The 27,701-nt window shown below is 42.2% G+C and overlaps 3 protein-coding genes across 5 annotated transcripts in view; all 3 read right to left on the bottom strand.

Moving 5' to 3' along the window:
- Positions 1-806: 806 nt before the first annotated feature.
- On the bottom strand, positions 807-6,798 carry cd7al (cd7 antigen-like). 2 transcript variants are annotated; one of them, XM_053418990.1, is made up of 6 exons: positions 6,595-6,798; positions 5,330-5,587; positions 4,117-4,470; positions 3,058-3,441; positions 2,003-2,112; positions 807-1,570 (listed from the first exon to the last, which is right to left on the bottom strand). In XM_053418990.1, the coding sequence occupies exons 2-6, from the start codon at positions 5,388-5,390 to the stop codon at positions 1,361-1,363; spliced, it is 1,119 nt and encodes a 372-aa protein (XP_053274965.1). In that variant the 5' UTR covers positions 5,391-5,587; positions 6,595-6,798; the 3' UTR covers positions 807-1,360. The 2 variants fall into 2 exon arrangements, with proteins under 2 accessions (XP_053274965.1, XP_053274966.1); XM_053418991.1 differs by having other exon boundaries at positions 5,330-5,573.
- A 3,240-nt stretch (positions 6,799-10,038) lies between these two features.
- Positions 10,039-16,377, bottom strand: znf207b (zinc finger protein 207, b). Its single transcript, XM_053418925.1, has 10 exons — positions 16,201-16,377; positions 15,363-15,489; positions 15,071-15,209; positions 14,532-14,714; positions 13,929-14,001; positions 13,722-13,783; positions 13,330-13,469; positions 12,020-12,259; positions 11,542-11,698; positions 10,039-10,825 (listed from the first exon to the last, which is right to left on the bottom strand). The coding sequence occupies exons 1-10, from the start codon at positions 16,239-16,241 to the stop codon at positions 10,674-10,676; spliced, it is 1,314 nt and encodes a 437-aa protein (XP_053274900.1). The 5' UTR covers positions 16,242-16,377; the 3' UTR covers positions 10,039-10,673.
- A 10,120-nt stretch (positions 16,378-26,497) lies between these two features.
- The window catches only part of rhbdl3 (rhomboid, veinlet-like 3 (Drosophila)), a 50,516-nt gene continuing 49,312 nt past the window's right edge, over positions 26,498-27,701 (bottom strand). For both annotated transcript variants that reach the window (XM_053419068.1, XM_053419069.1), the window contains exon 9: positions 26,498-27,685. In XM_053419068.1, the coding sequence (XP_053275043.1) occupies positions 27,414-27,685 (272 nt within the window). In that variant the 3' untranslated portion in view covers positions 26,498-27,413. The remainder of the gene's footprint in view (positions 27,686-27,701) is intronic.

The raw sequence follows: 27,701 nt of genomic DNA, 5'->3' as shown, positions 1-27,701 counted from the left end.
GGGGGTGTAATTTGCCTTTGCCTTTCTCTTTATTTTGACAAAAAAAACGTTAAGGAAAAAATGTCTGTAACTGAAATACAAAGTTGTGGCTTTTAATGTTGTTCTTTTTTCTCCTCATAGAATGTGATTGTTAAGGACATGCACCGGAAAAAATGTTTCCATTGATTATGGAGCTTCTTTTTCGGACTATATTAATAAAGTACAACATTTTCTTGGCTGTTACCTGGTGTCATGCTTTTTGTTTTGTGACTTAGAACTATTCCAAAGTATTTGTATTATTCTAATGCATACATCATTGGCCGATGCATCTTTAAACTAGCATAACTGCACTGCGGTTGTATGCCTCTGCTAATTGGAGCAATTTCCATGTAAATATTTGGACATTCATTGTGTGACCTTGACCTTCGACCTCCAGGCACCAAACTCTAAATAGTTCATCTTTGAGTCCAAGAGAGCATCTGCACCAAATTTGAAAAGATTCCCTTGAGCTGATCGTAAGATATCATGTTCGAGAAAAACACAAACATTCTTTGTGAGGCCACCTTGACGTCAACACACAACTTGCTGTGTAACATGGTTGAACATTGCAGTTTAAGGAACCCTGGTGAACGATTGTGGCAATAATGTGTCTAAACAAGGTTGGTTTCAAATTCTTATAAATGGGAACAAAATGTTTTCAACATCTTTGATGAACGTCAAGAACACACACTTCTGTGTGGAATCTTTATGATGAACATAAGTCATTTGTTTTTGATAAAACCACACAAGGCACATTTAGTTTGATGAATATACCCAAAGCATTAATGTTTATTTTGAAAAATCTTTTAATACAAACTTCTAAATGCATCACATCACAAGAAATGTTGACATTGCAATATAAACTTAAACTAAACTTATGTCCAGTACAAACACTCTTTTGACCAAATATACAGAAAATAAAAACAATCCCCTGTGTGTCATAGGCAGCTGAGCTGGAGAGTTGGTTTAGTTCATAATGCTGCTAAGCAGGGTTTAATTTTTTACTTCCACCAAAAAAGGTTTTGTTTTTAACAGCGCTTGGATTACTCAAAACTACTGAACCAATTTCTATAACATACTGTGGAGGGGTGGGGCCCCGAACCCCAAAATAACCTATTCAATATTGGTCCAGATCCAGGAATATGTTTAACTTTTTCCCCTTGAAATCAAATTTAAATTCTCCAGATCTAAATTTTTGCATAAAATTCCCAAAACTAATAAATATCAGTCCTCTAAATATGCTTGATTGTTTTTTCATGCATTGATCAATTAATTACTCTCAGTGAAAACGCTCTGTCTCACAATGTTGAAATAAGAGCACTCTGTTCAGTACCATCCCAGTTCAGTCCTGACACTTCTCACTGGTACAAGAGCTGGGACTTTCATAATGGTTCTCAGGGACGAGTTTCTTCACAGAGCAGTTTGTGTACTCGGACGACTCCATTTCCTCCAGATGGTGAGAGGCCAGTTTTCGGGCGTGAGGCTTCACCCCAGTCATCTCCTCGTAGATGGGGGCCTGAGGGCGTGCCTTGACACTGCGGTGAGCTTTGCCCTGATGAGGGGGGGGGGGGGGGGGGGAGAAAAATCAGTGAAGGCAAAAAAACAAAGTGCACGCAAACTTTCGATTTCCTGTGTCAAATCAGAGTTTCTCATTTTCTCTCCGAGCAGCATCCTCAGTCGGAAGTTTCAGTCTCACAAGTTGTACAGTTACGTGGAAAACACACGAGTTGAACATTTGACTAAGAGAGAAGTAGAGTGAGGGTCTCTCTGCCTCTCCTCCTGAAGCTAGAGAAAAACATGCTGACAAGTGTCAGCAACAGATTATGAAACCGGTGTGGTTTTTGTGGTGAGCTGCAGAGGAACTTTCTGGCACGCTCAGAACAAACAGATGGTGTTGCTGCTAATACACAACATCCCCCCCCCCCCTACTCTTGTATCATGTCAGAGCAGAGCATTAGATATCCGAGACCCTGGGACCACTCACTTTACGAGTCACCAGAAATCCAATGAGGAGGAGGAGGAGGAGGAGGACGGCTACAGCTGAGGACAGGGCGTACAGCAGGGTGGAGTAGCTGGAGCAGCCGCACTGCCCGCCTGAGGACAAGCAGAGAGGGAGAGGAGAGATGAGCATCGATGATCCAGCAGAGCACAAACACTCAGGGGCCGCGACAGCTCCTCAGCAGCCTCAAAGCATTCTTACATCGGATCTGTCAATGTGATCTTCATGAAATCCTGAAGAAGAGAAACGACAGCTGGAAATAAAGAAGTACACGACTTCCTTCCTTGTTCAAGGCTGCCTGAGAAAACACTCTCTGGTGAATGTGATGGTCATGGTGTTACATTAAGACATGAGCCGAATCATGCACTGGCATTTAAACAGCACTTCTGATTGGTCTGATAGCAGTGTGGTTAGCGAGGGGAAATGAGAAGATGGGCTGAAAGGTTAACATTTTACATCTTATACATTTTATCTGTGGCTAATTCTTTCATATTTCAATATTTTAGATCTTTATTCCTCTGGTTTAACTTCCAATTTGGCACAAACATTGACTTGGACTCAGGGAGAACCTGATTAGAACTTAGGAGTCAATTGGCCCTGGGATCTCACAATTCCCTTATTGGCTTTGTGAACACGTTATCTCAAGAAAAAGTTGAGAGAATCTTTTTTGATTGAATGTTCACTTAGACTCAAGGATTAGCTGATTTGGATTGGGTCAATTTCAAGCATGTTTTCTGCCATAAAATAATACAATCTCAAGTCAGCAATTAGGAAATTCCTTCTTATTTGAGCCACTTGGGCGCAAAGATTAACTGTTTAGATTTCAGTGATCAGAGGTAAAGGTCACAGTGACCTCATATGAGACTGGACTAAAGGTAGATGGGAACTGCACTGGTTGGCCGAGGCATCTGGCTTCATCCTGGAGGTGATGATTAAAGTTATCGTGAAAATAAACTTTATCTTTATTTTCAAAAGCCTGGGAAAAAGTGTTGTTTAGTGGAAGTGGCCTTGTGGTCCGGTCCTGCAGTGACGTGACCCACCTTGCACAGAAACAAAGAACACCTGTCTCCCCAGACTGGAGCTGGTGTCGGCCCTGCCTCGCACAAGCAGCTGGCAGCTGTACAGGCCACTTTCCTCCGGCTGCAGCTGCTGCAGGGTGAGCTGGTAGGTGAGGCCGCCGGGGCCGGGCGCGGACGACAGCTGGACCCTCTCAGTGGAAAACTGAGAGGAGGAGGAGGAAGAGGAGCTGCTGCCATGGTGACGCTTTGAGTGGTACAACACCTCCACTGGAGCCCGGCCCCTCTGGCGCTTCAGACTCACGCCCTCCACGGCCTGGCCTTCCCCGTTTGGGGGGAGACAGGGGAGCACGGCCGAGCCCCCGGCACATGTCTCTATCAACCCTATGTCCAGAGAGCCAGGAGCAGCTCCAGAGAGGAAAGGGAAAAATGGATATAACGGATTCGGGCAAGGCTAGATAACAAATTTAGATTCAATCAGGTGCAATGTCATGAGTTTGAAATATACCCATATGTCGTAAAACCTTATTCGTCCTGTCACACTGTACATAGCCTATTGTTGCAATTTGAATACCTCCTTATCTTGCATGTTTATGTATTCATGACAATTTGTATTGTTGCTTCTTTTTGCTCTCCCCTGTTCTGCAATACCCCCATTGATGATTTTATTCTATCAGTGGGTTCATACTGTGTAGGTACATCCAGAACTGTTTCCTTTTATATGGGATTATGTGTGCCTCCAGAAAGCTGTTTTCTAAGACTTGTTTTAATAATACAAAATGCATGGGGGGGGGGGGGGGGGGGCGGGGGTGATAGACAGACCCACAATAAGTCATATATGTGCCAGCAGAGGGAAGTACTTAATTCATCAGGAGTATAATCTGTTTTATGGACCTCCTGTATGGAAAATAACTATCATGTGGAATCTCATGTGGTAATGTCAACCCTCTGAGACGTTAGAGTAGAGATAACCCTTCACACATCCTCTTGACCTTCTGGGTTTGGAAAGTTGAACCTACAAAGTGGTGGTGTGTGTGTGGGGGGGGGGGGGGGGGATGAAAAGAAAAAGATAGAAACACTCACCAGCTGTAACAATGAGGACGAATTCAGTGTCTCCGTGTATCCACTGGTCTTCAGATAGAGCGTTAAAAACACCAAATTCACAGTGGTAGCGGTCTGCGTCGCTGACCCTCAGCTCGGAGATGGTCACGTTCAGGGCGTGGCTTCTGGGGTCGCCACTGGTACTGATGCGGCTCTGGTCGTCAGTGTTCGTCACGGAGGCGTTCTCCCCCATGTAGATGTAGAGCACCTTGCTCTGCTGCAGCCAGCTGCGATTCAGGTACATGGCGAAGGGCTGGGGATGTTTCTGCTGAATGACACACGGAAGAACCACAGACTCGCCCTCAAACCGCTCCAGGAACTGAATGTCACTGAGCACTGGAGAGAATGAAATACAGAAAGTTGTTTTACACACAGCACTGCAAGGGTCTAGAGGACAGATCTAGATTCTAGCCTGGTAAGAGAAAATTACAACTGTATTCTTACTTTAAAGAAGTAAAAATGTTTCAAAGGAGAAATTGCAGCTGTGGTGTTATTTGAGAGTTTTGTGTTTAATTCTTGTTGTAGAAGGAAACAAAAACGGTATAAATCCAGCATGTAAAGACTCAAGTTCATTGAAGAAAATTCAAATTCTCACAAAAAAACTAAAACACAAACAGGGTAATTTGCAACCACCATATTCTAAAATCATCAACCAAATTTTGTACCGCCCATATTCACAAATCTCATTCATTTGCTCAGTAAGATTTAAGAAAATCGGAAAAAAAAAAAAACGTTTAACATTTATGTCATTGCAACTGAATATGTAGTGTGGGTCAGTGTGAATAAATACATAATTTTTTTTATAATAATTTAAATAATTAAAGCCACAATTTAATTTCTTCACACAAACTCAACATGATAGAAAACACCTCTTAATTTGACGCTTTATTTATGAACTTATGTAATGAAGTGAGATGTACATTTATTGTGAAATACATAAACTCTGTGCATCAATCATCCGACCAACCATTTAAAGATGAGATGGAAAAAACTAAGTAGAATCCAGGATGACTCCAAACAGAGAACCAGTTAAGTTGATCTAATAATCCAATATCATAGTCATGCAGAAAGGTTTATCTGGGATCTCATCAAGCTGTTTAAAAAAATGGCTCTCAATGATTCCCAAGAAGAAAAGACTTCTAATGTACACAAGAGGTGCTGAGACCACCAGCCTGAACAACAGAGCTCCACTCACCCAACACAGCTTGTGTGATGACCAGAGTCCACACACAGGCCAGGAACTGGACCCCCGGCATCTTTGCAGCCCTTTCAGCTGAGATCCAGAGGGAAGTCAGTGATGTAAACCATGACAGAACAGACGCCTGCGCTCAGAACTGGATGTCAAGAGGAACTCCATGAAGCTCCACCTTCAAACCTCAAGGCGAACGACAAGAGGAAGCACCAACCACCCAGCTCCACCCGTAGCTTCTTCTGAGACCCTGAGGTCAAGGATCTAAAATGTAACCTCACAGCTCAGCTGAGACTCAGCACAAACAGCAACTGAGTACGAACCAGTATGTGTGTGTTTTTGGCTTAAACTGCTCAGTCTGAGCTGCAGCTTTATTCACAAAGGTCTATTTTCTTTTGTATGCATTGTGTTTTATATGCTTGAAGAAAATCGCACAAAATATGTTTTGCATTTTCCAGAGGAAGCGATGATGCAAGTCTGACTTGGAAACAGGATGTGTCTGTTTGATGAAATAATGTGCATGAGTGACCAGGAAAAAAATAGAGGCGGGCTGAATATGTTTTAGTCTCGATTCCTGACTCTGTAAAAAATACTGAAACACCATTCAATGGGGCTTGTGTAACTTCTGTATTTGATTTGATTTTACTTGATTCACTGAAAATGTCATTCTGGTCAGACCTTTTTTTTATTTTATTTAATGTATTTTGAAAGAAAAATGCATAAATATCTTCTCATTTTATTGGTCATTAACATAATGATCATTTCAATTTGGTTTTAAAGATTTATGATTTGATTTAGACCTGAATCCTGAAGACTTGAGACATGAGAGTAATCTTAAAGTCTGGATACAAGTCTGAATAAAAGTCTGAATAAACGTCTGGATCTCTAAGGCCCTTTTAGGATGATTCATTATTTCTGCTTGCAAACAATCAATCACATTTTATCTGTACAGCCCATATTCACATATCACAATCTGCATCATAGGCATTTTGACCCTTACTCAAAGAATGAAGTGTAATTTAGACATAAGATAGTATGTTGTTGTTGTTGTTGTGCAGTTCTCCTCTTGTTCCATGTGTCTTCACTGAATCAATAAACTTTAAAGGCCGAATTATACTCGTGTTGCACGGACGCACGCATGCACGCAAGACACGCAACACGCCCCTTTCGTGCCCTCTGCGGGCTTGCGTGCGTCCGCCAATTTTTCTAACTACACGACAAAACGACGCGAGCCTCACGCAGCCCGCAAGGCTTGTGATTGGTCTACTTACTACATCCCGTCCGGAGTCTAGTTTCCGGTTTCATGCCCCACGATACGCGGAAATCACGGAAGATTTAGAAGAACGAATATGGAACAAATAGAAGAGCACTTGGCATTAGAGATCCGAAAGTATGACCACTTGTATAACCCGTCACTGACTGGAGGATTTGTCCGCCAGAAATAGGCTATTAGGAGCCGGAGTGGCGATGTAAATAAAGATTCGACGAAGAAGAAGACGTCTCTTCTTTGTGTGTTTTGTTTTCGAAACAAAACGTTACTCCGCCTAGTGTTCTGGCGGTGAATTGCGTTGCAACATGCGCAACACGTGAGTGAAGCATAAACCAAAACGAGTCCGTCGATACAGCTGCGTGGCCTTCCGCGGTTGCAGTCGCAGGACTATAATTAGGCCTTAAGCCTCCACCAGGCCCATAGACCCCACAGTCATTGATGAGGTATTGACTGTGGTGGTGACCAAACACAATACAAGTGGAGAGATTAAGAAATGGAAACAAGATGCTCAAACTTCATGGTGCAAAATGACCCAATGCAGAAAAATCTTTATTTCTCAGTGTTACACATCAGTCTCCACCGAGCCATGTGACAAACAATCAGCTCTTCAGAGCCACTTTTCTTTTTCGTCCAACAGGAAAACCAGCTTTATATTGAGTGTTTACTCAAAGCTCAGTCCAAGGAGTGCGTTGCAATTAAAGAGGCCACAGCTCAAGGGTATTCCGTACTTTTTGATTAGATTAAGTTTGATTTATCAGTGTTGGTGAATGCATTTGTGAGATGTTCAGAATTCTTTGTGGGCATAAATTCTGTGAAGTGAAAGTGTCTAAGGCCTGAGTCATATCATAGTGCTATCATATCCGCTCTCACTAATAGTTCTAAACACATCCAGAAATATACATCTATAAATGCTTTTCATGAACCGTACTTCCTCATAATGTTGTCATTGTTTCAGGACTGATAAATAAAACAATATTGGTTAAACAGTGAGATATAACTGAAGGGAACTTTGATTAAAAACCCTACATAGGTTGGTGAGAAAATATGTATTTACCATTTTTTAATTCATTACATTTTTATATTAAATTTTTTTTTTGGTAATATTTTATTTTATTGATTCAACATTTGCCACTGGGTGGTGCACTAGTGTCTGAATGTGCACACGTTGGTCACCTCAGAAATGTATCAAACAAGTTTTTCCTCAACTACAGAAGAAAAGACAAGAGGCAAAAAAATATATACAGTTACTTTATTAAAACACAATTAAAATCAAATACATTCAAACTGTGCCAATCAGCTTGTAGTTGGTCTAAAATTAAAGGGTCATGTAGACAAAATTATAAAGAAATTAAAAAAAAGAGTTTACAGTTAATCTGCGTAATAAATACTCTACTTTTTTTTGTACACCTGTGAAAATACAACTGAGGCGACGGCATATTCATTCGTGGTGCTCACTGGAAAAACTCCACGGCAACATGACAGAATCCTGCCGACTCACTTCCTGGGCCGTAATGTGGAAGTTCAATTTCATAAATGTGGTTTAACATTTTTGTGAGCTGCAAACTTTATTTCGGCTCATTTAATTAACATTAAATAGTTGCAGTTGTAACGTAGTTGTAGTCAGGGAAAGGATTCTCCTTTAAGGGTTTAAGGGTTCAGTGTGTAAGATTTAGGTGAAAGGATCTATTAACATTATTCGATCCTAGTGATATTTCACTTATCTTAATTTTTCTTTACCCTAGAATGAGCCCTTCATATTTAAATACTTTATATTTACATCGGGAGCAGGTCCTCTCTACGGAGGCCGCCATGTTTTTTTCTTACAGTAGCCCAGAATGGACAAACTAAATACCTTGACTTTTTTTGACAAATGAAGGTTACCACAGGTTCACTTTGATGCATCAAAGGGGAGTGTGAGAGTGGCATTTAGCTGAAACATGCAACTTCACCCCTAGATGTCACTAAACTCTACACACTGAACCTTCGAGAGATTCTAGAGAAATAACGCTTTAATGTAAATGACACCCAACACACAAGCTTTAAGCCTGTTGCTGACTACTGACCATGTTAGTCCATTTCACATCAGACACACAACCACAAACTCAGCATTTAAATGATTCTGCACAAAGTCTTTGAAACCCTTTGACTAAACTGGAATGAATACGTTACACAAGGCTTTACTCTTCCAGTTTAAGAGGACAGACCCACACTGTAATAGACATCAGGTACTTACTGGGTTTAACTGACCTGTCATGGCAGCTGAGTGGGTTTTAATGCTGAATATGGATGTGCTACAAACAACAAAAACAAACAAGGCAGTAAGTGTTATGGGCAGAGGGGAAACTAAATACCCATTGGTAATTCTTGCACCATTTGATCCACGTGTGCGATACAGACGGTTTTGTGCAGATGTCACCTTAGGAGGAACAGCGGTTTATGACCGATTGGTTCAGAGTAATAGGATCTTTGAAGATGTCACTGGTTGATGATTGTGAAATAAGTAGAAAAGCTCCCAGCAATACAAACTAGCACTGCGTTAAATACCAATACACTCACTTCTGAAAACTGCCCCAGGTGTTGACCATTTGTCTTGGGTGTTTGGGGGTATTTTTTGAGTGCTGGTGGGGGGGCTCTGCGACCTTTGCAGTTTCTCTTCTTTTGTCTCTAAATTTCAAATTGTTCACTTTCCAAAGGTCAGGCATCCAGGGACAGATGAAGAGGTAATTGAGGAATCTGTTACTGTATCTCACATTCAGAGGCAATTCGAATATTCACTGTTTAACAGCTTTTCTCCGCATCAGACAACCATTAGACATTTACTCAGGCCACAATGAACTTTGTGACCACTGTCTTGCCGATAAACCAAGTAGTAGCAAATAAATGTCCAACTTTGCACTTCAATTAAGATGTCTGAATTAACTTCAGAATCAAAAACATTAACAATGGCTCTTCACAAAACTGGGATTTAACACAGAGCTGCTGTATTGATGGGTTTATTTTTCTTGCCCCTAGACTGTATCGGGGCACAATTATGACATATGGTCAACATAAAGCATCAATGTATGTTCAAGAACTGCCATGCACGTACAGACAAAAAAAAAATAGGAATGAGATTTTTTTACAATCTTCCAAGTAGCAATATCTTCATATCATGCATTTGGAACCAGAAGTTGGCCAACATCTGAAGTTTTGAGCACAAAACATTTTGGCCACTTCTGAAATGTAGGGGAATCTTTTGAACTGTAACTTCTTTAACGTCTTTTATTAAAATTACGTGACCTTCACAAAAACAGATGATGGCGAACTTTGTGATTAAATACCAGAGTTTCTGGGAATACCTGCTGAGATCCTGCAGTCTGATAGAGCCATAAGACATCAGTAAATAAATACATCATGAGTACAAACCTTTATGACTCACCTCCACGTACGTCAGGAAAAACCAGCATTGGATTTCAAGATGGATTTTATTACAACAGATTCATAAAACATTACAAAGAATGCATACAGGTACCCTTTCAACCAGGAAATATTAAAAACAAATCTGAAATAAGAATAAAGCCAGAGACTGATGAGTCATGGATTTGTAACCCAAACTCGGTTGGAATCACGGTTATTGAGACCCTCACCAACCAAGGTTGGGGACGCAAGTCCAACAGCACCTACACGTGCTGTGAGGGTCACAATCACTCTACTAAAGAAATGAACAACAAAATGAATCAACAGTTTACAAGAGAAACTTGCCTTCGTAAGGGGTTGGTACGTTCATGTAACTCCAGCAGCTTCAAAAGAAATATGAATAATTTTACCACACTTCACTTCTATAAACCTGAGTGAAACCTATGGGGAAAAATATGGATAATCCACACATGTAATCAAATGAGCACAAAATAACTGTCAGGAACCTGTGTGGTGTCTTTCTGTTTTCCAATATAGATGTTACATTAAATGTCCATGTGTTCTAACAAATAAGGTTTGTCTTCACCACCACTGGTCTTACTGTTCTTTGCCCGCAGCTAGGTTTGAAAAAGGATGAGAGAAAGGTGTTAACCTCAAACCTAATGTGGTGGCTGCGTTGCTGCTTCAGTAGCGTCCAGCAGGAGACATGACGGGTGGCCTCATGCCCATGGGAGGGCCTCCCTGGTAAGGGGGCACCATAGGAGGACCCTGCCCATATGGAGGCATCCCTCCTGGCATGTAGCTTGGCATGCCCTGAGGAGGAGCACCATACTGACCTGCAGAGGGAACACAGGGCGAGCGGAAAATCAAAATGCTGCAGTTTTTAAACGGATTCAAAAGATGTCACTTGAAATTCAGCATAGGTTAATTAGTGTGTTGGATTTTAAAGTAACATAACATTTTGGTTTGGACACACACACACACACACACACACACACACACACACACACACACACACACACACACACACACACACACACACACACACACACACACACACACACACACACACACACACACACACACACACACACTTTTCCTTGAGATTGATTTTGTTTTATATATTGTCTTATGGAGAAACTTTGTGGATTTAATCAATACAAATCCCACCAATATAAAATCATGAGCCCTATGTGATAGTTAGATATTTTCTGATTCTGGTACAAATTAGTTACAATCAATAAACTCAGTAACAGTTACCTTGGCTTAGCATAAAAAATAGAAACAGGGGGGAACCCCTTCTCTGGCTCAGTCCAAATGTTATTAATCGTGCTCTGATCTGTTTTCCTGTAAGGTGCTCGCAGGCAGATTTACCCTCGGGTTCGCCATTTCTAATCTTTTTCCTAAGCTGAGCAAACTGGCCACAGGATGACGACCCAGTATTTTAACTGACAAGTTAATAAACTTATTTCTCAAGTGGTCAAAGTTGCTTTGAGGAACATCTGATGGGTCTTTTCCACAGACTAATTTATTTGTATACACATGTTCTTACCATGCATGGGATGCCTCATGCCTGGCTGCTGTGGTGGCATCCCTTGCTGTTGGGGCATTATGCTGCCCACAGCTGCCACTGAGGGAGCAGCCGCATGGGCCTGACCCTGCCTGGGTAAGAGACGCTGGTAACGAGGCAACTGGGACTTCATCTCCTCCTGTTGCCAGGGACAAAACACAGAGCAAATGTTCAGACTAAAAAAACACAGGTATGCCCCTTACAGAACAAAGATTAATGTTTACAAATATGACGAGGAACTGGGTACCAATAGTGACGTGCCCTGATTTCAGATTGAGGATATTCAAGTTCAGAATCATCCTTAAATATAATCACAAAACAGAAACTACAAAGTAAGAGTAAAGATATACAATCTAAATGGTCGGGTTGATTATCTGTGATTAAATGTACCATATATATATATATATATCAGTCATTACTTACTGTGGAAAGGGCAAAACAGAAAGCTCAAGCAACTTACCAGTGAGATATCCTCATCAGGGTGGATCAACTTACTAGTTGCACTCGTGGTGGTGAGGGTGGCAGGCTTACTGGCCACTGTGGCGGGGGGTTTGGCCACAGTGCTGCTAGAGGGGTTAGAGGAAGAAGAAGAGGAAACAGAGGGCTGGGTGTAGGCAGGGAAAGTTGCTTTGGGAGGGTCGGAGGAGGCGGCTGTACTGAGGGCGTTTGAAACTATGGCTCCTGAAGCGCTCTGCTGGGCCTGTGCAAAGACAACAAAGGGAGAAAAACATTAAAAATACAGAAGCGTTAAAGACAAACCAGTCTGTGTAATGACCATTATATAATATATTACTCAGAAGTAAATATCTAACATTCTGTTTTTACACGTTCACCTTTTTGACACATTTATTTATATTTAGTCTATGAACCTGTATGATAACAGCAATATGAGCTTCTATTCAAATCATTTCATGAGGCAATTCCTATAAAATCTGCAATAGCAAATAAATGAAAGAAAGCAACTCCTTGGATTCACATCTAACCAATCTGCACAGTGTCTTTCAAAGCAGAATGAGTATCTTTTTAGACTTCATGCTCCGGAGGTTAAGATGAGTGGATGATGCAAACTGAAAAACTGTAAATCACTTGTTATGCCTTATTCTGGATTAATCAAATAAGGCACATGCACAGTACAAAAGCTCCCACACAATAATTATGCCGGTTAATTAAAGAAAAAAATAATCCGCACACCAACATTAGAGCCAACGTGCTTGTTTTGATGCTCGAATAGGGATACAAGGCAAATACTGTTAGTAATCACCCCAATTTTAAAGCTTTGAAAGGTTAATAAATAAGCAACATGCAGCTGCCACAGCCCAAGCCAAAGTCCTGTCTGTGAGCGTACTTGTGGCGTGTTAGGAAAGGGCGGCAGGGAGGAGGCAGACTGAGGGTCTGCAGGTGCAGAAGAAACAGCTGCTGTGCTGCTGTGAACACCAGAGCCCATCTGCAGCATGGTGGAAAGGAGATCACAGCATTGGCATGTAGCATGTCCAAAGAATCTATCAAAACTCAATTATGAGAAGAAAATCTAATATATAATAATGACACCGATATAAAACGAGGAAGTGTGAATGACTTAGTCAATATCAAACCATATAGAAGATGTAATCACAAAAGGTATAACAATTTTTGTAAATAAAGAAAGGCTTTACAGAGATATCCAAACTGTCTTAATATTCTCAACCTTCCCGATGGATTTTGATAAACGAATAGATGGTCAGTATATGTGTGTGTGTGTGTGTGTATTTTGTAGAGGTTCATGGTGCCCACCTGTGCTGCACTGGGGAAGAGAGGTTTGGTGACCGTAGGCTGAGCTGCTGGTGCTGCTAGTCGACTGGGCATGATCCCTGCTGCAGGGGCTGGGGCCATGTGGGGCATCCCTGGCCTCGGGGCCATGTGGGGAGGCATTCCTGAGGAATTAACCAAAAGTGTTTCCTTCTGTACATATAGAACATTTAAAGACAGGACTATAACAGAAATGGGCCCAGGGAGACACGACTGGCTCTGGTTCCTGAAATCCTTCCTTTAAAAGAGATTTTAAACTGCAATTGCTCTTATGACTAACCCTAACCCTACAACACTTTCAGTCTATAAATGTAAGCACTGTGAGCTACCCTTTTAATCACAACAATTGGGTATTCTAATGTATAGTCAAAACCCACCTGGAGGGATGCCTGGCATTCCCTGCATCATGGGAGGCATCATCCCTCCCATTTGCATCATCCTGTGAAAAAAAAAAAAAAAAAAAAATCACTATGAATGTGTATATGACCATCATCAATAACACCAATGCCATAACAAAGAATCAAGCAGAAAATACTTTTGCACCTGATAAATCTTATTTCCAGAGTTAATGAGTGAGCACTTACCCTGGTGGCATTCCATGCATAGGAGGCATGCCGTGCATCATGGGTGGAACCCCTTGCATCATAGGAGGCATTCCTGTAGATATGAATGAGGACATTTTGTTACCAAAGATCAACATTGCTTCACTCCACATGAGAAGCTACATAACGCAACAAATTTTGCCTTTTGCATCTGTTCCTTTCTCGTTATTGCGCCATATTTATATCAGACTGCAGGTCCGCCCCGGTTGGAGGTGAGATTTGACTTTATGTTAGAGAGGTTGTCTGTGTGGCAACATTTAGCTAAATAGGACCAGAAAATGTTTGTGTAGAAAGAGTCTAAAAAAGGGAAACGGTGTGTTATGATGTGTCATGGACTTTGGATTACTGAATTGTAGAATTGTATATTTCAATGTTTACCATAAAAATGGGTTAAAGTACAAATACTCACTTTTGTTATTTATAATTCATTAAAGCGTATAAGGCAACTAGGTAGATTGCACCGTGACTTATCTTGATATAAAAGCCATGTCAGTCACCAGAATCTAATTTAGTCAAGTTATGAGTTTTCTTTCTGGGCAAGCTGCATCTGAGTTAATCTATTGCTGTTTCTTAAGAGGTCCTTGCCTTGATATCCTCCAGGTGGCATCCCAGGAGAGCCAGTGACCTGAGGAATCCCAGGCTGGGCCATTGGGGCAGCGTAGCTTGCCTGGGGTTGAACAGCGGCAACCTGCGGTGCTGATGGTCCTGCTTCATCGTCATCATCATCGTCATCAGAGTCATCCTGATTGTTTTTCTTCTTTTGACTCTCTGCAAACAGAAAAAATGCCCAGTTATACTTTCATCTGTATTAAATATCAATCAACTCAAACTTCTACAAAGTCCTGTGAGCTCAGTTTTAAGTGATGCACACGTTCTTCAGTAACACAGCAGCTACAGATCCTGAAATTAACTGGGAAATGAATTTGCAGGAATAACCCTGTACCTTTACTATGAACTATTATACGTTATGTCTGCTCATGGCACAAAATGCTACCTAATACAAGAAAACATCCTTGACCCTTTATGATCCTGGTTAAATGACATCATACAATGTGAGAAATTAGTTAATTCAGTTGCTTAGGCTTCAGTCCACAAACATGCAATCAACTTGCAGGTGAACAAACCTTGCGATTTCTGTTCTAATGTCCGTCTTCTCTCCTGCATGTCTTTATCTGGTATCCCCTCCATGCCATAGATTTCCAGCTCGATGTCCGTTCTTCCAGGAATAGCATTTGGAACACTGTCAATGGTCTCTTTGTGTACCTGCAGCACATGCAAAGTGAGTCAGAGCACACAATAATCAACATGCGCTTAACATTCATCCCCTTCTTTATGGGGACAGCAAAAACAGCCCTTTGAAATCTACATGGACATTAGAAACTAAACTAGGATAAATGACGAGGGAAAGGCACTGACCTGCATGCAGTGAATGGCCAAACCGGGGCCCGTGTACAGCTTCTTGTGACAGATATGGCATTTAAAATGCTTCGCCTTCTGGTGCTGAATGAGGATCTTTTCATCGTCGAAGTCTCGATTGCAGTACCTTGAGAAATGAGTTAAGGATTGTGCTCGAAAACAGGAAGCAGGAGCATAAGACACCATGAAACCACAGCAAGTTCACCAGTAGAGAACAATCACACACAGGCCTCCAAGTGTAGATACAAGGAACTAGAATTAAACGGTTAGAAACCATTAGTCTGTCTTATAATAATATACATTTGTTCTGTTAGTCGCGGATCTTGCTTGTTTTGTGTCGAAAACAAATCTTCTATCAATGTGGGTGTGACAACTTGTGACCAATGTTATCAAATATCCAAAGTTTTAAATAATAAACGTTTACGCGTTCACATCTCCGACAACCCATTCAATCAAGGAAATATGAATATGTCGCATAACAGGTTTAAACACACTGGAAAGCTTGAACCATAAACGCAACGAGTCGCACAAGCTATCCGATTAGCTTACAGTCCGATATTTGCATCGCTTTCTTCTCACTATTTACATCAGTTTAACTGGATTCGATGCTGTGTAAAAGCACCAGACATCAACTGATGTGCAGACATTGATTGACGGTTGGATTCAATCACTCATTTGAGAGGTTTTGTAACCCCAAAAGAATATACAATTAAGCTAGCGCTAGCTTACCGACGCTTAAAACGCGGAGGGGCTAGCTCAGGCCTTCCCTTTGTCCGGCTAACGCGTAGCTACTAGCATTGCTAAGTCGGTGTTCATCCACCCGGTGGAAAAAGGATACCAGCACCATGGCTTCATCTGCTTCTTCTTCTTCCGTCCCATGTCTGAGGAATACTGTGAAAGACTTCTCACAACGCTGAACACTTGGTTTTATTATCTGTTTGACAGCGGCATGCTGTTGTCCCGTGATGACGCCGAAAATGGCGCTAAGCTAGAGGAAGTTAGCTGGCAGGCGGTTGACGTCACACTTGAAGTCTCGCGATGACGCGATAACAACAGAACAGTTCCATCGGCCTCGTGTGGTTTAGAAGATTGATCAATTATCAAAATGTGATCAATACGTAGCACCCATCGACCAAACACATCAATTTACGAACTTTAACATTTGAATAATTGATCACCAGCTACTTCCATTATATTGGAATTTGCTGCATCACTGTTTACCCCTGAAACTCCAAAACTGTTTTGTGAACTCAAACACTTCACCCACCCTTCCATCGACATAGTGATGAATAGATAGGGAATTATAATTATTCTCATGTGTGTCTCAGGTATAATTCTTCTTGCGGGGGCCTAAATCTGTTTACATAATCACTTTATGGGGACTCGTCTTCCTTATGTTGACTAAAACCCAAGTTCGTCAAGTAAACTCTCCAATTTTAAGATGAAGATGAAGACGTTATTTAACGTCGAGGTTTGGGTTAGGCTTGAGCACTAGGCTACTGCCACAGAAAACCAAAGACACCCTAAATGCCTTTACGGGCAGTGTTGTGCATGAACGATTGAAAAGAATGCATTCATTGAACACGTTCACTTTTATGAGAACGATGAACTGAACGCAACTCAATGACAAATAATGAATTTGAACGGTGAACACGTTCATATTGTAGCGTCCTCGCGTATAGACGACAGGAAACGTCTCTCTTTATGTGTAACTTTATTAAAGTCCAGCGAACACGACACACTTCTTGTTCGTAACTCTGACACTCCTACCCAATAACTTTTGGACTGTCAACAGATGCACACACAGGCAGATAAATTTTTAAGCTATAAAAAAACAAAACAAATATAAAAAAATATCAAATGAGTCCTGTACTGATAGCATATCATGTCATGTCGACACAAATAAACATTAATGATGTCCACAATCGGTGTGATTCTTACCTCTATATTGTTCTTTCTTATCCTCCTCTACTTTGCGGTGCTTTCTGAATTGTGCACCTGATAATTTAATCTTTTTTGATTCATCTTTGACTCTAACCGCAGTCTATCACCGCAGCGTGTACGTCATGGACACACCTGAGGCGGAAGCGCAAATTCTGTGCGAGCCGCTGCCTGACTGTTCACACAGGGAGCCATCCAGGAGGATGTTTTAGATGCTGGCTTGCCTGTCCACGGAGCCACGGTGGTGACATCAGCCAATGTCCCTACTATGCTGCCAAAATGTGTAGGTTTGTATACATCTCTTTGTATGCATCATGCTGTTATGAGGAACTGTTGTGAAGTGAAATGAAACTCCCTTTTTTCTGTTCATGCTGAAATAAAGTGGATTCACTTGGTCGGACGTTTTCGATCACATCTTTATAAAACTTCTCATTAGCTTCACACTACAAACCCTATGGGGGGGGGGGTGTTTTTTTAGAGAAGATTCCAGATTCATTCACTAGACTGGCACTCAGTAGAGCTCAACAGAGCCATATAGGTTCATCTCTGATCCATGCAGCTTCCTTCTACCAAGTTGTGTGGTTATTGGTCAAGTAGTTTATTACATAAACCTGTTGACTGTCTGTAGGCCTTTTATATTGTGTTTTATTTACATTGTATATATTGGTTTATTTTTGTCGTGCACTGATTGCTGGTTGTACATCAAATTGCCCTTGAAGGATATTAAAGATTTATTTTATGGAAAACTTTAGTTAATCACAAGCTGCAAAAAACCAAGCTAGAGCAGCAGAGGAACCCAGCAGCCAGCAGGGGGCAGCCTCAGGACATCACAGCAGACTGTGATTCTAGTAAGGCGCCCGAAGACAAGGTTAGAAAGTACTGGGTTATTCTCTAACAATAGGTTTTTAAAGTATGTTAAATCATCCAGTATCTAAAAGCCAAAAATATAAAAGTAACTTTTAAGTAAGGCTGTCAAATATATGTAGTAAAGTAGAAAATATTTTCTCTGAAGTGTATCTAAAGCAACATAAAATGACATTGACACACGCACCATGTCATTTGTCATTTAACATTTTTACATCGGTGCTGGCAATGATTTCATACACCGCCCCGCAGCTACGGCGTTGGTGCAGCTTCATGGCTCCGTCCGACAAAAGGTTTAAAGCCCTCTGTCAAGAGTGTGGGATTTTGAAAAACAGACCTCCCTACATCCATAGAGGCTCGCGCCGCGGCTCAACGTGAAACCAGGAAACAAAACAAACCTCGGAGTCATCGTTGGAAACATCGCGAGACTACCCAATACTAGGCAAAATGGAAGACACGGAGTGGATCGCAGTGTATTACGGAGCTTTCAGGGATTTCCACCCCGTGCTATGTCTCTTACCACCATGGAACTGCTAAACGCACAATCCCTCACTAATAAATCTCTCCTCATATACGACCATATTCTGGACAAAGGGCTTGACTTCATGTGCCTAACCGAAACCTGGCATAAACCAGGGGACTACTCCGTGTTTAATGAAGCATGCCCCCCTGGCTATAACTACAGTGCCTTGCATAAGTATTCACCCCCTTTGGACTTTTCTACATTTTGTAATGGTATAACCACAGATTAAAATTTATTTCATCATGAGTTTATGTAATGGACCAACACAAAATAGTGCATCATTTGGAAGTGGGGGGAAATATTACATGGATTTCACAATTATTTACAAATAAAAATCTGAAAAGTGTTGAGTGCATATGTATTCACCCCCTTTACTGTGAAACCCCTAACAAAGATCTGGTGCGACCAATTGCATTCACAAGTCACATTTGCAAGTCACATAATTAGTAAATAGGGTCCACCTGTCTGCAATTTAATCTCAGTATAAATACACCTGTTCTGTGACGGACTCAGAGTTTGTTGGAGATCATTACTGAACAAACAGCATCATGAAGACCAAGGAGCTCACCAAACAGGTCAGGGATAAAGTTGTGGAGAAATATGAAGCAGGGTTAGGTTATAAAAAAATATCCAGAGCTTTGAACATCTCTCTGAGCACCATAAAATCCATCATAAGAAAATGGAAAGAATATGGCACAACCGCAAACCTACCAAGAGGAGGCCGTCCACCCAAACTGAAGAGTCGGACAAGGAGAAAATTAATCAGAGAAGCAACCAGGAGGCCCATGGTTACTCTGGAGGAGTTGCAGAGATCCACAGCTGAGGTGGGAGAATCTGTCCACAGGACAACTATTAGTCGTCTGCTCCACAAATCTGGCCTTTATGGAAGAGTGGCAAGAAGAAAGCCATTGTTGAAAGGGATCCATAAAAAATCCCGTTTGGAGTTTGCCAGAAGCCATCTGGGAGACACAGCAAACATGTGGAAGAAGGTGCTCTGGTCAGATGAGACCAAAATTGAACTTTTTGGCCTCAATGCAAAACGCTATGTGTGGCGAAAACCCAACACTGCCCATCACCCTGAGCACACCATCCCAACAGTGAAACATGGTGGTGGTAGCATCATGCTGTGGGGATGCTTCTCTTCAGCAGGTACAGGGAAACTGGTCAGAATAGAGGGAAAGATGGATGGAGCCAAATACAGGGAAATCCTTGAAGAAAATCTGATGCAGTCTGCAAAAGACTTGAGACTGGGGCGGAGGTTCATCTTCCAGCAGGACAATGACCCTAAACATACAGCCAGAGCTACAAAGGAATGGTTTGGATTAAAGAATGTTAATGTCATAAAATGGCCCAGTCAAAGCCCAGACCTCAATCCAATAGAGAATCTATGGCAAGACTTGAAGATTGCGGTTCACAGACGGTCTCCATCCAATCTGACTGAGCTTCATCTTTTTTGCCAAGAAGAATGGACAAACCTTTCCATCTCTAGATGTGCAAAGCTGGTAGAGACATACCCCAAAAGACTTGCAGCTGTAATTGCAGCGAAAGGGGGTTCTACCAAGTATTGACACAGGGGGGTGAATACTTATGCACCCAACAGATGTCAACTTTTTTGTTCTCATTATTGTTTGTGTCACAATAAAATTTATTTTGCACCTCCAAAGTACTATGCATGTTTTGTTGATCAAACGGGAAAAAGTTTATTTAAGTCTATTTGAATTCCAGTTAGTAACAGTACATAATGGGAAAAAGTCCAAGGGGGGTGAATACTTATGCAAGGCACTGTACATGGAGAAGGCCCGCAGCTCTGGTCGTGGTGGTGGACTAGCCGTCATGCACCGGGCTGAGCTAAAACTGTCTCCTCTGCCAATGCCTGATCTTTCCTCTATGGAATGCCTGGCCTTCAAATGCAAATCTCCATACTCGATGACAGTGCTTCTCATATACCGTCCTCCAAAACCAAACCCATCTTTTCTACTTGAGATAAGTGATCTCCTTACCTCTCTCTGCACTATGTCAACTAACATTGTCATTGTTGGTGATTTAAATATCCATGTCGACAACCCCTCCTGTCAGTTTGCAGCAGATTTCCTGAGTGTGCTTGAGTGTCTTGGGCTGCAGCAGCATGTTGAGGTTCCTACTCACACCAAGGGGCACAAAGTGGTCTCAATGGCCTTAACTTTTATGCTGCCTACTATTAGACCTAGGCGTCAAATGTCTTTCAGGAACTGGAAAAGCATTGACTCGGCCACTATGACCATGGATCTCCAGCTCATCAACTGCCCAGCCTCTGCATCAATGGATGAATTAGTGGAACTCTACAATACATCCCTGAGAAGTATTTTTGATCTCCATGCCCCTGTCAAGTCACGTGAGGTCAATTTCTCACGCTCCGCTCCCTGGTTCACACATGAGCTAAGGAAAATAAAAACAGCTGGGCGTGCCCTGGAACGACGCTGCAGACACTCTGGGCTCACTGTCCATAAACTGGCCTATCGTGAGCATCAAAGGGCCTACTCCAACTCCCTTAAAGATGCTCGCTCACAGTTCTATTCCGGGTTAATCAATAAAAACCCTGGCAACTCCAAACAGCTTTTTTCCACCATAAGCCATCTCCTGAAACCACAACCACCCTCTTCAACTGAGGCTACAGAGGAGCAATGCAACAGCTTCATTGACTTTTTTAGATCAGAGGTCAACACCATTCGCTCTCTGATGTCCAGCTCTCCATCTCTGCTTCCCTCTGACACCAACACCTTATCTACGAGTGTGCAGTCTCCTCTACATCTCGCTGAGGTTCAGGAGAGCCATGTTGAGGCTATCCTCAAAAAAATGAAATCCTGTACCTGTACCCTGGACCCCATTCCCACTTATCATCTCAAAAACATATCCAAACTGCGTCCCACTTTAACCCTGGAAGTTCGTCCACGCATTCATCTCCTCTAGACTGGACTACTGCAATTCACTTTTCACTGGGATCACTGGCAAGAACATCCAAAAACTGCAATTCATTCAAAACAGCGCTGCCAGGATCCTGATGAGAGTCCGTAAATATGAGCACATAACTCCAATTCTCCAGTCACTCCACTGGCTCCCTGTCTCAACCCGGATTGATTACAAAGTCCTACTCCTCACCCATAAATGCATAAATGGACATGCACCTCCTTACCTACAAGAACTCATTACTCCCCAAACCTCCACCCGCACCCTCAGATCTACAAATAGCTCGCTCCTTCGGGTTCCAAACACCAAGCTCCGCACCATGGGCGACCGGGCCTTTTGCTCAGCAGCGCCCCGCCTATGGAACGTTCTCCCTGACCACCTGAGGGCAACACAGACCCTAGACTCTTTTAAGACTGGCCTAAAAACCTTTTTATTCAAGAAGGCGTTTTTACTTTGAGTTGAGTTTTTTTGAATTTATTTTTATGACTTTGATTTTAACTATGTGGCACTCTGAGATTCTCGGATGAAGAGTGCCTTACAAATAAAATGTATTATTATTATTATTATTTGTCCATCTTCTTAGTGTGCTTAGTTCCTCTGGGCACTCATCAGGTGGTGTGGCCTAGTTGGTAAAGTGTCTCTCCTCCAGCAAGAGGGACCCGGGTTCGAATCGCACTCTCTCCCATCTTAAAGCTGACATTATAATGAACTCTTAACCTTGGCAGGATTTCATTTATTAATTGTAAAATGTCTATAAATTAAATTAAAATAAATTAAATATATATATATATTTAATTACAGGAAAAAATATTTAAATATTTAAATATTTAAAAACGGGAAAAAATTTAATTAAAAAAAAAAAAAAACTGCGTGCGCATTTCCTGCGCAATGGGCTTCTGCGCCGATGTGCGCAATGGTCTTCTGCGCAGATGGGCGCAATGGGCTTCTGCGCAGATGTGCGCAATGGACTGGGAGTGGCAGTGGCTGCGGCGCTTCCTGGTTCTTCCCGGCACTACGCTGTCGGTGCGAACAACCCAAATATTTAACATGGGCGAGGAAAGGAGGCGGAGCGCTTTTCACAGCGCTTCTACCTCCGGTGCGTCCCCGGGGTTAGATGATGATGGTGTGACGTTAATGTATTGTTTTACATTGCATGTGTCACGTCATGATAAATCACTCTCCTATGTCGCCTGTACCAGGAGCCGCCCCTGTCACTGGTTATCTTGGCTCGCTGTCTGGCCGGTAACCAGCCGTCCGGACCGCTCCGTGAAGAAGGAGGAGGAGATGTTTCTTTACCTGGAATGCGGCCACTTTATTTCTCGGATATACAGCAGAAGTACCACTCGCATCACCTCTAAGTGGTCCGTCACTTATACACAGTCCCACTTTTGGCGTCTTTTCCCACAATGCCCAGGTGCACTACGTCACACACTACAAACTTTCCTTAAAGGGGCAGGCCATACCTGCAACACAACAGCTCTCGGTCTCATACACAGATGGCAAGAGAAAGCAGAGAGGGATTTTTACACTGTCTGATAAACATTCCGACAGTAAAGGCAAGGGGTAGTGATGGATAAGGTTTTCTTTAACAAGTTAAGTCTTTCATTCTCACTTTCCACCTTAAAACTATGAAATGAACTGAACTATGAACTAGTTCAGAATTTAAATGGTGAACTATGAACGTGAACTATTCATGTTTACTTGTATGAACTGAACTTTGAACTTGTTCATGAGAGGTGTGAACTTGCACAACACTGTTTACGGGTTGAAAGGTGACAGTGATTATCTGCAGATGGAGACACAATGGAAAAGATGTGGAGGATTTCATGTTGTTTGACCAACAGCCTCAGGGTCTGAGCTTTCCTCCTGCCCTTAGCTACATATAATTTTGATTAAACTTTGAACAAAACTTCATTTTAATTTGTTGGGGATAATTTATAAAAGTTTAAATAAAAAAACAGCAAGGCAACAACTGCTCACACCCCTACAACTTGTTGTGCACTTATTGTCCACTAGATGGAGACAACGTTGTAGAAATAAATCCTTCCTGGCCTACGTCAGCAGTATCCAATAATGGGAAATTTGTTGAGTATTCTGTTTAATATTACAGAACATAAGGAATACAATTTTTTTGAAAAAAACTTGTATAGGCCCTGTCCCAACATTATTTTCCTAGGGCTGTTTTTTATGTTTTGATCTTCAACATACAGTCACACAAATATAACAGTGTGCATGTAACTTTTAAGTGTCCGTTTGGGGAAACTACTCTCCTGTTTCAACATGACAGTGGGTCAGTGTTTGAACAAACGGAGTTCCTTACAGAAATGGATCTTAACCAAACCCCAGCCCCATTCAACAGCTCTGGGAGGGACCTCCTACAACCCCACCTCAGGGGACTGACTTCACTGATCCTGTTGTGACTGGATGGGAGCAATTCTTTGCAACCATGGGGTCTGAAATCTTGCAGAAATTTGGGGAAGATGTAGATGAAGACCACCTGTGGGTTAAATGCTCTGTTGTCCACATATCTTAGGCCACATGGTGTAACAGTAATTTCTGTATACTTTCTTTACAAAAGTTCAGGCTTAAGCTCTCTTTGAGGTGTATGTGTTAATATGGCAGTCCCCCCCTCCTCTGACCTTCTCCCTTCCATCTTCCTCTTACCTCCTGTTTTTGTTTTTTCCTCTGTAAAACAGACCCACATTTGAATAAGGGATTCCGTCAAAGAGCAGCATAAATGCTGAGACACTCCGAATTCATCCAGACTGATTATCCCTCTGCGCAGCTTCTAATGTCCTCTCTTTCTCACTGAAGTGAACCATTACCTTTGATATTGGAGAGTCATGATTTGGAAACCCAACGGAGGCGGCTTTCCTTCGACGCCTGATGAATTTTTCATTGAACGCCTTTGAAAGTGCGACGCTCAATATGGATTCAACGGCTAGACAGAGGAGACGTTCTGTGGCAGCTTAAGGGAGGGTCTCCTCTCCCAATGAGTTATGGCTGATTCTTGTGTGCTCACATATTCCATTGATCACTTTGACGTGTGTTTTATTTTTTACGAAGGCTCTTAGACCTGGTTCTCCGGTCTGGGACCCCGAGCCCTCTTTGAACACTGGGTTTAGATTTGGAGCTAATCTGGTTTCAAGGCAGCAGACCTGCTTAGCTTGAGAACATCTTTTCGTATAATGGAGGGTAACTCCATTCGCTGGATGTTGAATAAAACAGATTTTTGTGTGACTGGAAATAAGGTCACAATGAGGAAACATGCATCTTTAACCATCAGCAGAATTACATAAAAGACATATCTGTAACCTGTATAAGTGGTATTAATGTCTGAGGTTGTTCAGTGTCAGTCAAAAAATGATATATCATATTTTGATTGTGTATAAAACAGTTTAATGAACTCCGGTATGTACATATCAAATGTACAAAATATTCACTCACTCAGTTTAATGTCATAGCCCTTATTATATACAATCCCAGACCATCTTTAGAACCATTATTTTTTAAATAGGAAACATACAGGATATAGCTAACATATCACAATATAGACCGATCCAACAATTTGTACAACATACCAATATCACCATGTAAAAATAAAACAGCAAATGCATGTTAAAATAGTAATCTGTATTTAATCATATTATATTAAAGTCTGTGCGAAGCAGGTACCAGTGTAGCATGAGGTTACAGTACAGTACAGTTTGAGACTTACAGCTCAGGGCTGGGGTTGCTTTCTATCCCAGTTTGATCAATTAACAATTTCAAGTTGTGACAGGAACTAATGAGAGAGCATTGATTTGCTTCTTCAACCCCCCCCCCCCCCCCCCCCCCGAACACTGCCTTCTCAACTGAGAGTGAAAGGACCCCAGCCCGGACGAAGTTGAGGTCAGGCGTGTGGGCTTTTCTATGTTTGGTAATGAGAAAAAGACCCAACCGCCCCCATGGGTGAATGTTTTAATTTGTTTCATCCCACTGACCTCAATCCACCACTTCACTGATCAATAAATAAACTTCTGTCACTTCTTTGCATTTTTAAACCATCACTAAAATCACAGCTAATGACAAGAGTTTGACTCCACTCCTGTGCTATTCCATGCTCGTCTCTTTAGAGTAAATTAAATTTCCTTAAAAAAAAAAGCAATACTACAAAAGCAACACTTGTCTCATGGGGGGGGGGGGGGGGGGATCTTCCCCCTGGTGCTTGTAGCAAGATTTTGGCATCATTTCTTTTAAAAAGTCTGAATTGGCACTTCTGCTTCTTTCTGTTTTTAATCAGTACACACACGATGTTAACAGATGTCACACTCCACGCATAAACAACACACACACAAATGTCAAAGACAAAAGTTATAGTTTCATAGAACGTTGAGCAAATATCAATCCTCCTCTGGGGAAGTGCCAGAAGCTGAAGGTAACACTGAACCTAGACTTTCCTTCAAAGGTAAATTCATAATCACTTATCACGGCTGCTATAATCTATATATTCCATGATCTCTCTGCACTGTGAAACTTAAAGAGGTTTCTGCAAGGATTCTCTATTGAAGAGCAACAGTTTGGGAGCTGCTTATTGATTTCACATCTAGATTTAATCATGCTTTCACTCAAAACCCAACACTTGGTCAGATTTTTTTGGGCAACAAGTATGTCAAATTTTTTTAACCAATAGAATGCCAGGGCGTAGTGTTGACAAATGAAATAGTCCCGCCCTCGTTGCGACTGTGTTAGCTTTACCTTTTGGAGAGTCCTGTAAAGGTTACTTTTTGACTCCCACCCTAGCCTTCCACTCCTTCACCAGGAGTAGAAGGAAAAACCATGACACCTTCATGGAGAAGGAGTCATGGTTTCTCACATGCACAGTAGTAGTCTGGGAGCGCGAGGAGAAGATCTGAAGCCCGAGCGCAGAAAATCTGTCCAAGCAACAAAATATCTGAGTTTAAGTGCACAAGCTGAGCAAATCCAAGCACAAGCAGCGGCTACTTGAGTGCAAGCGCAGGGTATAGAGTGAAAGTGTTGCAAAATCTGAACGTGAAATAAATAAGTTCTGCTTTTAAACTGAAAGACCACACCATTTAATAAAGGATAGGGAAAAAAAAAAATACTTCTCCTTATTAGTGACCTCATGTGTTATTAGCTGCTTGTAATGATGACAAATCAAAGCCTAAATTATCATAGTACCTCATTCTTTCTTTACTAATAAAGAGGGCACAGGCAGACAGCAGGATGTTTGGAACTTGTTTTGTCTGAAGACAGTTGTTGCTGCCGTTAACCTGCACAAGAGGCAACTGTGCAGAAATACTTTCATTACGCCGATGTCGCCAGCAGGCACTGTTGGATTGAGGAGGAGGAGGCAGAGGAAGTTAAGCCATGTGGATGGGGCCGTTCCTGCTTGTTCTTGTTGTGTTAGATCCGAGGCTTCTCCTGTGTCAGCACAGTGTTGTCAGCAAACGTCCCCCAGCCGGCTGATCGTCTTGAGCCGAGCATCCAACACAGATGAGGCAAAAGAGCAGGGGGAGGTAAACTTGGCGATGGTAAGGCTTAGCCTCAGATGTGGCAGCTGGGATGAAAAATATACGATGACAGAGAGGCCTGCAGCAAGTCGGAATCCCTGCATCAGAGAAGTGGATGTAGAGGTGAGGTGGCGGTTCAACAACTCCGATCCCCCCACGATGAAGCAAGTACGAGGGGTGAGGTGACTCTTCCAGCTGGGCGGTCAGACCTCTACTGATGGAGTAGTAAAGGGGGATACAGTGTCTCATCTGCCTCTAATAGTGAAGTCAAGGCGGCGGTGGCAGTCGCACGTCGAGCAAGCTGTAAGCGAAAATGTTCCAAAAGACGGCGCAAAGAACAAACAAGGTGTAGACGCAGAAAAAGATCCAAAACAGGGACTGTTCCTGGAGCCGCTGCTCGTAGTTCTGCAGGACCACCACGCCCAGTGTCAGGCCGACCACCACCCCTCCCAGGTGCGCTACAAAGCTGGGGTTGGGGCAGGGAGGGAAGGCCGGCGGGTAGAACCGCAACCACACCGCCCGGCCAAACTCGACACTCACTGTGAGCAGAGGGGA

Source organism: Pleuronectes platessa, chromosome 3, assembly GCF_947347685.1.
Source record: "Pleuronectes platessa chromosome 3, fPlePla1.1, whole genome shotgun sequence".
Classification (NCBI taxonomy): Eukaryota; Metazoa; Chordata; class Actinopteri; order Pleuronectiformes; family Pleuronectidae; genus Pleuronectes; species Pleuronectes platessa.
Note: the sequence above shows the minus strand (reverse complement) of the source record. Positions and strands in the feature narration are given on the sequence as shown.